The sequence below is a fragment of the Electrophorus electricus genome, chromosome 8, assembly GCF_041902795.1.
Source record: "Electrophorus electricus isolate QZ-2024a chromosome 8, ASM4190279v1, whole genome shotgun sequence".
NCBI lineage: Eukaryota > Metazoa > Chordata > Actinopteri > Gymnotiformes > Gymnotidae > Electrophorus > Electrophorus electricus.
The window spans coordinates 7,505,602-7,519,743 of NC_137504.1; the positions used below are offsets into that span (position 1 = coordinate 7,505,602).

Consider the following 14,142-nt stretch of genomic DNA (forward strand, 5'->3'; position numbering starts at 1 on the left):
TACATCATGTGTTTGACAAAATGTAGCTTAGTCTTTACCTTACTAAAAATTAGACAGATGTATATTTTAGACAAATGATTACCTTTCTTAATTGTAATTAATGCAGTATTTTCTAACCGTTTAGTCAGAGATGCTTGGAAAATGTTAACAATTCTTGAGGCAACGCGTATCCTTTTACACTTGTGAAATTGTGACCTCATGCACGGTCACATATCATGAAGCCACTTATGTTATTCTAATGACAAAATATTTTAGTTTTCAAATATTTAATGCTACCCTGAGGGCTGTGGCCCCAATGAGTTCGGCTCAACCTGCAGCTGCAAGTGGGCAAGGTGAAGAGTATTGATGCCTGTCACACAGATGCCTGTCAATTCACAGAAATGCCTTTCCAGGATGTTCTTATTATGAAAAAGGGATTATTATTATTATTATTATTATGTATCTTAATTCTGTAATTTGCTGTCACAAACCAGTTTCCAAAACTGTTTGATATTTAAGATGCCCCATTATAGTATAAATCATTCACAGGGAAAGCGCTTCCAAAAACATTAATTGTATCAAAATATGAATTAAATATTGTTGAATGCATTTAAACATACATAATTATTGAGAATGAGTATGCTAAGGAAATGTCTAGAGGGTGTGTCTTTACGCTCTTTGAACAGTAGGTACAACTGAATGCCTTATCTCGGTGATCATGGTGCGGTAATATGAGACTATTATGAGGGACATAAAATTTAGTCTAGTCTTATCTTATAAGCCTACTTGAATAGCCTAACACTATTTTTGCACATACATTTTCTTCTCAGCCAGAGTTAATAAGGTTAATTTTAATTACACATTAAATCTTTTCAGACCTTTACCTTTAACAATGGGTGAGGGCAACAAAGTCTAAGGCATGCTTTGAAAATGTAAAAGCATTTTAAATAATTTGGTAGGTAGCCTTGACATTTGTACTCATGCTAACTGATGCTTAGATCATTATAATTATATATCATGAAGTTACCTATGTTAGTTAATTTCTAAAAGTTACCTATGTTATTTAATTTGTAGTAGATCCAACACCACAGCCACTAAAGCCACTAATGCTTCAGTGAGATGGCATCATGTTATTACTTTAAAAGTCAAAGACTTTGGAGTTCAACCTAGGAAGAGTATTTGGAGTACTTTACTAACAAAGATGTAAATAAAAACAAAAGCGTTTTACACTAGTAACAAGTTAAACAAGTTGAATAAGTTGTAACAAAGTTTGATACTCACAAACTGTCTATTACATCCAATATCACCACTATAAATAATAGCAGTGATGAGCCTACAATCTCAGTCCATTACTTTCACAGTGAGAAGGTGGATGGCAGGACAAGGTAGCAGTCCCAAAATCTGTTATGTTTTGAACAAAAATAATCATAAGCCTTGAATAATCAGCAAGTTTATCATCTTTTGTATGTCTCTGTCTCTGTCTGGGAAATATTTTGTGTCAATGGTAGTCTAGGCAGTGTCACAAAGGATGGATACCTCTTGTGGAAACAACTGGAATTGTCAAGCATAATATTATATGATGAAAACTAAAGCACACTCACACTCTTTTACTTAGCATGCAAAAGATGATGCTATGTGTTTGACTTGCTGCAGTAGTTTAGGCTATTTTAAGTAACGTATGTCTCTGTTGGCCACATTGCAAGAAGAGTCAAACAGATTTTTTTCATGATCTAAACAAAACCACTTCTGGTAAACACCTTCTGTTAGAATACAAAGATCAGGCCACACCTACAGAGAGTCATGAGTGAAACTCTTCACAGTGCAATTGTATACTGCGCACATTGTAACCATCTTAGTCATTTCACCTCAGCAGTCTATAAACCTTAAGTATTATCTTCAATTTCCAGGGTCAAGTTTATGAACATGACAATTCCTACTATTCACACACAAACACCCACTCTCATGCACAGACATACACACACACACACACACACACACACACACACACACACACACACACACACACACACACACACACACACACACACACACATACTTACCAGTTTCATTATCTCTGTTTTCATGATTTCGATATGGTAAAGCTTGTTAGTATCATGCCATGTATAAAGATCAAATTTGATCAATGTACAATAAGCAACTAATAAAACTAATTAGCAATTATATACTAATTATAACTTCCATTCTTCAGTAAAATACTCTAAAAGTTTGGCCACAATCAATTTCACAGCTATCTTTTGCTGCATGGTTCTTATGTTGTGTACCATTCAGTTTTAAAAGCTAACCATAGAACTGAAATGGCTCAAGTCAAATCTGTTTATCAAACTAAAAATGAATGCTGATAGAAACAGACTCCATTTAAGAGCTATTGGAATTAGGTGCAGCCCTTTATCCAGTGAGTGATGACGTTTTAATGAACAGATTATAATATTTTGCTGGGCTAGCTAGCCTTGTTCTATGTTTTATTTTTCTCCAAAACTCATTTTAAACATTGTATTCACACCCCTGTGATATTTTAATAATTTTATTTTTCTGAAGCATTTTGAACCGCAGTTTATATTTACCAATTGCAAAGTGCTATATAATTTATTCTTATTTTTACTAGTAATATTAGCATTAGAACTAATATAATATCCATGGACTGAGACATGTGAAGAAAAGAATACATTCGGTGCTTTAATGATTTGTAGTTATTGTCAGATCCAAATGTTTTCCAGCGATGAACACAAATTTTGTTGACACTGATAGTTAGCAATTTATAAAGTAATCTATTGATAATCAAAAATTTAAGATATGCTTTCTTAAATGATTTTACACCAGCTCTCAGAATAATCAGCAGCAGCACCTGAGCTGGGATAAATTATATCAATAACCTTGATGCACTCTGGATCCCAGACACAGTCTTCTTCAAGACCACTCCGAACCATACCACACTTTGGTGGACACCAGGCAGTGTCATACCCATGGGAGCGCCAGGTCTTCTGCAGTGGGTGACCTTGATGGTCAATTTTCTTCACTCTTCCAACATTAACTTTAACTCTGACAACAACTCTTTCATGCTCTGCTAGATTTAGTGGGTATCTGCTGGCCTTATTAAGATCCCGACTAAGATAGACACCACGTCCGAGCATGCCATCTTTAGATTGTCTAAAGCCAGATGCCATGATTTGTTGAGCAGCAACTCTGGAGGTACCGTGATACATAAGATATATTTTTCCATCTACAGGCTCTGTGCTGCTCTGGAGGCATGGCACAGTTCTTGGACCCAAATCATCTTCTGCCCACATGATGAATTCTAGAAGTAGCCTATATTCAGATCACTCCAAGTAGAGAAAAACAGTCTGAAAAATGCAGCAAAAATAAATAAATACAATGTTAATGTTTTTTGTTGTTTAACCATTTTAATAAACTATGCAGAGGTTTTGTTCATATACAGAGATATTATTTCCAGGATAAATTATTAGGAAAAATACAGCCCTAGCAACTGATCTAGAGTTAATATTTTTTGCCACAATAAATACAGTCTTTCACAGTTAAGTGCAGATGGTAAGAACAATGGCTTTAACTGTTCATAAAACCAGATTACAGGTAGGGATTGTCCACAATTTATCAAGAACATTGCTCTTGCTTTGCAATTATGGAAAAATCTAATTACCATGTACTAATGTAGTACTTTACCATAAAATGCAGCCAATAATCTGATTTCCTTTCTCAGATCCATGTTATAATCATTTTTATGAAGCCACATAATATACATAATTGTTTATAAATACAGCAATATTTAAGATATCAACTACGAAATGAACGGAATTACATGTTGCTCACCTTTGCAATGGGTTTCAGTTTGACTGAGCTAACTCTGAAATGGGGTTTCAAGGAAATACATAAAGGGTGTGCACTGAATACTTTCCGGAACTTTTTGTTTCGTTTTTACATAGCAGGTTGAATATGGCTGATCTATATTTTTGATTGAAACGCTTCAGCATACATCATGTGTTTGACAAAATGTAGCTTAGTCTTTACCTTACTAAAAATTAGACAGATGTATATTTTAGACAAATGATTACCTTTCTTAATTGTAATTAATGCAGTATTTTCTAACCGTTTAGTCAGAGATGCTTGGAAAATGTTAACAATTCTTGAGGCAACGCGTATCCTTTTACACTTGTGAAATTGTGACCTCATGCACGGTCACATATCATGAAGCCACTTATGTTATTCTAATGACAAAATATTTTAGTTTTCAAATATTTAATGCTACCCTGAGGGCTGTGGCCCCAATGAGTTCGGCTCAACCTGCAGCTGCAAGTGGGCAAGGTGAAGAGTATTGATGCCTGTCACACAGATGCCTGTCAATTCACAGAAATGCCTTTCCAGGATGTTCTTATTATGAAAAAGGGATTATTATTATTATTATTATTATGTATCTTAATTCTGTAATTTGCTGTCACAAACCAGTTTCCAAAACTGTTTGATATTTAAGATGCCCCATTATAGTATAAATCATTCACAGGGAAAGCGCTTCCAAAAACATTAATTGTATCAAAATATGAATTAAATATTGTTGAATGCATTTAAACATACATAATTATTGAGAATGAGTATGCTAAGGAAATGTCTAGAGGGTGTGTCTTTACGCTCTTTGAACAGTAGGTACAACTGAATGCCTTATCTCGGTGATCATGGTGCGGTAATATGAGACTATTATGAGGGACATAAAATTTAGTCTAGTCTTATCTTATAAGCCTACTTGAATAGCCTAACACTATTTTTGCACATACATTTTCTTCTCAGCCAGAGTTAATAAGGTTAATTTTAATTACACATTAAATCTTTTCAGACCTTTACCTTTAACAATGGGTGAGGGCAACAAAGTCTAAGGCATGCTTTGAAAATGTAAAAGCATTTTAAATAATTTGGTAGGTAGCCTTGACATTTGTACTCATGCTAACTGATGCTTAGATCATTATAATTATATATCATGAAGTTACCTATGTTAGTTAATTTCTAAAAGTTACCTATGTTATTTAATTTGTAGTAGATCCAACACCACAGCCACTAAAGCCACTAATGCTTCAGTGAGATGGCATCATGTTATTACTTTAAAAGTCAAAGACTTTGGAGTTCAACCTAGGAAGAGTATTTGGAGTACTTTACTAACAAAGATGTAAATAAAAACAAAAGCGTTTTACACTAGTAACAAGTTAAACAAGTTGAATAAGTTGTAACAAAGTTTGATACTCACAAACTGTCTATTACATCCAATATCACCACTATAAATAATAGCAGTGATGAGCCTACAATCTCAGTCCATTACTTTCACAGTGAGAAGGTGGATGGCAGGACAAGGTAGCAGTCCCAAAATCTGTTATGTTTTGAACAAAAATAATCATAAGCCTTGAATAATCAGCAAGTTTATCATCTTTTGTATGTCTCTGTCTCTGTCTGGGAAATATTTTGTGTCAATGGTAGTCTAGGCAGTGTCACAAAGGATGGATACCTCTTGTGGAAACAACTGGAATTGTCAAGCATAATATTATATGATGAAAACTAAAGCACACTCACACTCTTTTACTTAGCATGCAAAAGATGATGCTATGTGTTTGACTTGCTGCAGTAGTTTAGGCTATTTTAAGTAACGTATGTCTCTGTTGGCCACATTGCAAGAAGAGTCAAACAGATTTTTTTCATGATCTAAACAAAACCACTTCTGGTAAACACCTTCTGTTAGAATACAAAGATCAGGCCACACCTACAGAGAGTCATGAGTGAAACTCTTCACAGTGCAATTGTATACTGCGCACATTGTAACCATCTTAGTCATTTCACCTCAGCAGTCTATAAACCTTAAGTATTATCTTCAATTTCCAGGGTCAAGTTTATGAACATGACAATTCCTACTATTCACACACAAACACCCACTCTCATGCACAGACATACACACACACACACACACACACACACACACACACACACACACACACATACTTACCAGTTTCATTATCTCTGTTTTCATGATTTCGATATGGTAAAGCTTGTTAGTATCATGCCATGTATAAAGATCAAATTTGATCAATGTACAATAAGCAACTAATAAAACTAATTAGCTATTATATACTAATTATAACTTCCATTCTTCAGTAAAATACTCTAAAAGTTTGGCCACAATCAATTTCACAGCTATCTTTTGCTGCATGGTTCTTATGTTGTGTACCATTCAGTTTTAAAAGCTAACCATAGAACTGAAATGGCTCAAGTCAAATCTGTTTATCAAACTAAAAATGAATGCTGATAGAAACAGACTCCATTTAAGAGCTATTGGAATTAGGTGCAGCCCTTTATCCAGTGAGTGATGACGTTTTAATGAACAGATTATAATATTTTGCTGGGCTAGCTAGCCTTGTTCTATGTTTTATTTTTCTCCAAAACTCATTTTAAACATTGTATTCACACCCCTGTGATATTTTAATAATTTTATTTTTCTGAAGCATTTTGAACCGCAGTTTATATTTACCAATTGCAAAGTGCTATATAATTTATTCTTATTTTTACTAGTAATATTAGCATTAGAACTAATATAATATCCATGGACTGAGACATGTGAAGAAAAGAATACATTCGGTGCTTTAATGATTTGTAGTTATTGTCAGATCCAAATGTTTTCCAGCGATGAACACAAATTTTGTTGACACTGATAGTTAGCAATTTATAAAGTAATCTATTGATAATCAAAAATTTAAGATATGCTTTCTTAAATGATTTTACACCAGCTCTCAGAATAATCAGCAGCAGCACCTGAGCTGGGATAAATTATATCAATAACCTTGATGCACTCTGGATCCCAGACACAGTCTTCTTCAAGACCACTCCGAACCATACCACACTTTGGTGGACACCAGGCAGTGTCATACCCATGGGAGCGCCAGGTCTTCTGCAGTGGGTGACCTTGATGGTCAATTTTCTTCACTCTTCCAACATTAACTTTAACTCTGACAACAACTCTTTCATGCTCTGCTAGATTTAGTGGGTATCTGCTGGCCTTATTAAGATCCCGACTAAGATAGACACCACGTCCGAGCATGCCATCTTTAGATTGTCTAAAGCCAGATGCCATGATTTGTTGAGCAGCAACTCTGGAGGTACCGTGATACATAAGATATATTTTTCCATCTACAGGCTCTGTGCTGCTCTGGAGGCATGGCACAGTTCTTGGACCCAAATCATCTTCTGCCCACATGATGAATTCTAGAAGTAGCCTATATTCAGATCACTCCAAGTAGAGAAAAACAGTCTGAAAAATGCAGCAAAAATAAATAAATACAATGTTAATGTTTTTTGTTGTTTAACCATTTTAATAAACTATGCAGAGGTTTTGTTCATATACAGAGATATTATTTCCAGGATAAATTATTAGGAAAAATACAGCCCTAGCAACTGATCTAGAGTTAATATTTTTTGCCACAATAAATACAGTCTTTCACAGTTAAGTGCAGATGGTAAGAACAATGGCTTTAACTGTTCATAAAACCAGATTACAGGTAGGGATTGTCCACAATTTATCAAGAACATTGCTCTTGCTTTGCAATTATGGAAAAATCTAATTACCATGTACTAATGTAGTACTTTACCATAAAATGCAGCCAATAATCTGATTTCCTTTCTCAGATCCATGTTATAATCATTTTTATGAAGCCACATAATATACATAATTGTTTATAAATACAGCAATATTTAAGATATCAACTACGAAATGAACGGAATTACATGTTGCTCACCTTTGCAATGGGTTTCAGTTTGACTGAGCTAACTCTGAAATGGGGTTTCAAGGAAATACATAAAGGGTGTGCACTGAATACTTTCCGGAACTTTTTGTTTCGTTTTTACATAGCAGGTTGAATATGGCTGATCTATATTTTTGATTGAAACGCTTCAGCATACATCATGTGTTTGACAAAATGTAGCTTAGTCTTTACCTTACTAAAAATTAGACAGATGTATATTTTAGACAAATGATTACCTTTCTTAATTGTAATTAATGCAGTATTTTCTAACCGTTTAGTCAGAGATGCTTGGAAAATGTTAACAATTCTTGAGGCAACGCGTATCCTTTTACACTTGTGAAATTGTGACCTCATGCACGGTCACATATCATGAAGCCACTTATGTTATTCTAATGACAAAATATTTTAGTTTTCAAATATTTAATGCTACCCTGAGGGCTGTGGCCCCAATGAGTTCGGCTCAACCTGCAGCTGCAAGTGGGCAAGGTGAAGAGTATTGATGCCTGTCACACAGATGCCTGTCAATTCACAGAAATGCCTTTCCAGGATGTTCTTATTATGAAAAAGGGATTATTATTATTACTATGTATCTTAATTCTGTAATTTACTTTCACAAACCAGTCTCCTAAACAGTTTGATATTTAAGATGACCCATGATAGTATGAATCATTCACAGGGAAAGCACTTCCAAAAACAGAATATGAATTAAATATTGTTGAATGTATTTAAACATACATAATCATTGAGAATGAGCATGTTAAGGAAATGCCTAGCGGGTGTGTCTTTACCCTCTTTGTACAGTATGTACAACTGAATGCCTTATCTCAGTGATCATGGTGCAGTAACATGAAACCATTATGAGGGACATAAAATGTAGTCTAGTCTTATCTTAATAAGCATTAGCCTACTTGAATAGCCTAATACTATTTTTACAGATATATTTTCTTCTCAGCCAGAGTTAATAAGGTGTCATTTTAATTACGCATTAAATCTTTTCAGACCTTTACCTTTAATCATGGGTGAGGACAACAAAGTCTAAGGCATGCTAGGAAAATGTAAAAGCATTTTAAATAATTTGGTAGGTAGCCTTGACATTTGTACTCATGTTAACTCATGCTTAGATAATTATAATTATATATCATGAAGTTACCCATGTTAGTTAATTTGCAGTAGATCCAACACCACAGCCACTAAATCCAGTAATGCTTCAGTGAGATGGCATCATGTTATTACTTTAAAAGTCAAAGACTTTGGAGTTCAACCTAGGAAGAGTATTTGGAGTACTTTACTAACAAAGATGTAAATAAAAACAAAAGCGTTTTACACTAGTAACAAGTTAAACAAGTTGAATAAGTTGTAACAAGGTTTGATGCTCACATACTGTCCATTGCATCCAATATCACTTTATACATGCCATGTACAAAGATCAAATTTGATCAATGTACAATAAGCAACTAATAAAACTAATTAGCAATTATATACTAATTATAACTTCCATTCGGTCTGAGTTTGAAGACAGCAAGCGTCTATGCTGGCATGGCCGGCAGTGGAAGTTCATTCTATCCTCTGTGCACCAGGACAGAAAATAGTCTTAATGCTGATCTTCCATGAGACTTGGAGCACGGTGTTTCAAGCTGAGCCATAGAGTTTTGACGTATCGGTCAGGCTTTGACCATTGTCATCATGAAGGGAGTGGTTGGTCCATTTACGGGAGCATGCAGATTTTACATCTGATGCAGGCACCTAGTGAACTGTTGAAGGTTGAAGACTAGTCATGCTGTTAATGTTCTCAATCAGTTATAGGGGGCCATAGCTGAAGACTAGTAAGTTGCAGTAGTTCAGCTTTGATATGACCAGAGACTATACAAGCACCTGGGTCGCTTCGTGTGAGAAGGCCTGACTCATGTTACAAAGAAGAAATCAGCATGACAGTGTCAGGCTTGAAACACCTCAAAAACAATAACTGGTTGCTAAAGTAATGCCAAGGCTACAATCAGCTTCTGATAGTGATAGAGTTCTGAAAAGAAACAATGAGGTCATGGTGAGGACTGGGAGTTCCTGGGACAAACAGAAGTTTGGTTGTGTGGTAGGTTGTCACCCATGAGGCAATGTCAGTCAAGCATGCTTAGATAGGTGTAGACAGCAGAGTGTCAAGATTGGGAGGGGACCAAAAAAAAAAAGGATTAGTTTGGTGACATCAGCATAGCAGTGGTAGAAGCCATGTTATGACCCCATCTAGGGTGTGAGGCATTAACGAGGATAATCCTAACATAGACTTTCCTAACTACCTGACAGAGGCCAAACCCACACTCAACATCAATGGCAGTCACTCCATACCACCAGTATCCAACACCACACTCCCAAACAAAGCAATATTTACACACGCTACCCGAGCAAGAGGGTGACGCTAAAGAACAAAGCCAAAAAATGAGGAAAATGACTTGCCGCTTACCATTACAGAATGACCAAAGCCTACAAGTAGGCGGACACAAGTGAAGTGCGGAGTAACGAAAAATCAAAAGCACATGAAGGCAGGTTATAATAGACTCTAGGAAGAACGAAGGCTAGGATAAAATAGGTTAACAAATGAAGGCTTTGAAACAGACGGGCTTTCTTACATATCCAAACAAACGCACACAACCAAAATCATGAACAACCAAAACACAGGGAACAGGGTTTAAATACATGAACCACTGTAGAAACGAGGAGCGGAGAAAATGAAACTACGGCATGGTCCTAAAATACACAAGACAGGGAGAGTATGGAACCGGAACACGACGGGCGGCGTCTCACGCTGGGAGCAGCAACCAGATCAAGCAGGAAGGAGTCTCTCACGCCGGGAACAGGATCAGACTGGGTGGCTTGTAGGATAGCCACAGCCACAGGTAGGGTGACCCTGGAGGAACACACAGATACAGAACGTTCTCGGCCGTTCTCCAGGTGCATACGGACAATGGAGAGCTCGCATTTGCGTTTGAGCGCCCACCGCTTGACTTTAGACAGGTTATCTGTGCATTCCCTCCGCCTACTCACGTCCTATGCTACAGGACGCAACATTGAGCGGTAAGGAGGCGGACGCAAGTGCGGAGAAGAGCGAGCTTTATTAAGCGCAAATCTAGAGTCGTAGTCGTAAGGGTAGTCCAGGATCAAAGAGACAAGGAGATTTCAGGGATACATAAAATAAACCAAGGGCTAGGATAAACGAAGGCTAGTAAATGGCAAGCCACAAGCACACGAAGGCAAAGAGGGGAAGCAGACGAACAGACTCCAGGAAGAACGAAGGATAGGATAACAAAACAGACTACCAAACGAAGGCTTTGATGGGCTTTCATATAAACATTCAAACGCACACAATCAAATAATGAACAGCCAAAACAGAGGGAACACAACAGGGTTCAAATACACGAACTTAAAAAGTAGAAACGAGGGACAGGTGTGAGCGGAGAAAACGAAACTACGGCATGGAACTAAAATACCTAAGACAGGGAGAGCATGGAAGCTGGGAGGGATTAACCATGACAGAGACAACACGAACAGTTCTGGGAAATATTGCAAACACAAGAAACAAAATAGGGAAACGGGCTACAACAAATAACAACACAATCAGAGGTTTGCACCAACAATGATGAACTGAGACCACAACAATGGCTGTGATGGCACAGGCAGCACAACCATGGCTTAGTACATCCAATGACCAGCAACAAGACTGAACAAACGCAGGGGCTAATGAGGGCTAACAGACACAGGTGAAACTCATGAGGGGTAGAGAAAATTAAACTAAGGAATGGAACCAAATCAAGGAAGCACATGGAAAAAGAAATCAGGAAGAAAACAAAGACACAAGACTGGGTAAACATGGAGACAAGACATTAGGAGGGGCCAGTCGGGACACAAAGCCACTAAACACACTAATGCATCATTTAAGTGACATCATGTCATGTTCACAGTGATGTTTGCACAGAATTTGGAGAGGCACCTAGGTAGAAGTACGCAAGTACTTAGAATACTTTAATAACAATGATGTAAGCCAATGATATAGTGGAAAAATGAGAGCACATCAAAGACAGCCTTATGCATTGAGTAGTAAAACGTTTATTGAGTTCTGTCCCCTGTATAACAGAGAAAGAGAACTGACCCACAGTACAAGTCCCCCTCCCCTTATACACAGAGAAGAAAAGAAAGAAAAAAGAAAAAACAGCTCCTACAAGGTATCTGAACTTATGTTTTGGTTAGCCTGAGCGCAGGTGGCGTCTTCTATCTCTATGGTTAGGACAGTCTTCTTCTATCTCTGTGGGTAGAACAGCATGTGAGCCGCTGATGTCCTTGGCTCTCACGCCTATCTACGGACTGTTATGCTGTGACTATAGAAACACAAAGCAAAGTAAAGCGATGCAAAGTAAATTTCCACAACATTGATAAATGCATTTTCAACTAGTAACAAGTTAAATAAGTTGAACAAGTTATCTTTTACATCTCGTATCACTGCTATAAATGATGAATCCCGCAATCTCAAGTCAGTCATTTCTTTCACTTAGTAACAAGGTGATTTATGAAACTCACTAAATGTGATTAGATATGATTTTTTTCCTTCTGTAATATTTTATTTAATAGTTGTATTTTTATGAAGCAATTTTCACTGCATTTTATACTTACAAAGGGCAATGTGATATTTATTATTATTATTAGTAGTAGTAGTAGTAGTAGTAGTAGTAATATTAGTATATTACTATTAGAATTAATATAATATTCATTGACAGAAAACAGACAAGGAAAACAAGGAAAACACTTCTTTTATTGATTTACAGTCATTTTCCAACTCTGGTGTTTGCTGTTGCCTTTTTGAGAAATTTATAGTTACAATTTATAGTCATAGTTTTTTTTATAGGTATAGGTAGCACTTTTACTAGTACTCTGGTTAGGCACCAATAGCACCTATATTCTGGGATAAATTACATTAATAACCTGGATACGGTTTGGATCCCAAATGCAGTCTTCTTCAAGACCACTCGGAACCATGCCACACATTGGTGGACACCAGGCAGTGTCATACCCATGGTCGTGCCAGGTCTTCTGCAGTGGGTGACCTTGATGGTCAATTTTCTTCACTCTTCCAACATTAACTTTCACTTTCAGAACAACTCTTTCCTGCTCTGCTAGATTTAGTGGGTATCTGCTGGCCTTATTAAGATCCCGACTAAGATAGACACCACGTCCGAGCATGCCATCTTTAGATTGTCTAAAGCCAGATGCCATGATTTGTTGAGCAGCAGCTCTGGAGGTACCGTGATACATAAGATATATTTTTCCATCTGCAGGCTCTGTGTAGCTCTGGAGGCATGGCGCAGTTGGTGGAGCCAAATCGTCTTCTGCCCACATGTCTAGAGATGTACCCTATATACAGTTCACTCCAGGTGGAGAAAAATAGCCACAATAAATATACAGTGAATTATTTAGTTGTTTAATCATTTTTTAAGAAATTATGCAGTGGTCTTGTCCATTTACAGAGATTTTTTTTTCCGGTTTCTTTAGACCTAAAAATGTAGACCTAGCAACGGACCTGGAGTTTTTTCTGAAACAATAAATACAGTCTTTTACAATGCAGATAGTAAGAACAATGTTATAAGTGATTTTTAAACCAGACCACATGTATGTGCAGGTAATGATTGTCCTAAAGTTATCAAGAATATTACTCTTACATTGCAGTTATTGAAAAAGTGAAGTAATTGCCATGTAGTTACTTTACCATAAAATAGTCATGTTATACATGTTATACGATATAGCAGACACAAATGTTTCATATATGAAAAGATACAAAGTTCACTTTGCTCACCTTCGTAATGAGATTTCATTTGACTGAGCTAACTGTGAGAACAGGTTTTAAAAAGGAAATATAGGCGTGTCTATTATTTCCTTCCTGACAATTTTGTTTTGTTTCATTTCTCGCAAAGCAGATGTGTTTCGTTTCTTGCACAGCAGGATACAAAAAAACTTTTTTATTTTAAAGCTGCTGCATGTATCACATGGATGATAAAATGTAGCTTCATTTTTTACTTACTAAAAATAGCTGTATAATATTTTTTTATATTATGCTTATATTTATAATAAGCTGTATAATAATTTTATATTTATAATATGCTTAATGCAGTATTTTGAACATTTGAGTCTTAGAGATCCTTGCAAAATGTTAACAATCCTTGAATACATGTCAACTAGCATTATCATTTACACTTGAGTTCTTCTGAATTTGGGACTTTGTGTACAGTCATAGTTCATGAAACTATTTATGTATCTCCAACCACATGAAAACAACTTCACTGACTAGGGTCAGCAAAAACTGCCAGCACCATTTATTATGGCTCTTTCT

General features: G+C 36.4%; 1 protein-coding gene across 1 annotated transcript; it reads right to left on the reverse strand.

Annotated features, from left to right (window-relative positions):
- Window positions 1-12,552: 12,552 nt before the first annotated feature.
- LOC113575060 (uncharacterized) lies at window positions 12,553-13,631 on the reverse strand. Its single transcript, XM_081719639.1, has 2 exons — window positions 13,609-13,631; window positions 12,553-13,183 (listed from the first exon to the last, which is right to left on the reverse strand). Exon 2 carries the CDS (start codon window positions 13,152-13,154, stop codon window positions 12,711-12,713), a length of 444 nt encoding a protein of 147 aa, XP_081575765.1. The 5' UTR covers window positions 13,155-13,183; window positions 13,609-13,631; the 3' UTR covers window positions 12,553-12,710.
- Between the last annotated feature and the right edge of the window lie 511 nt (window positions 13,632-14,142).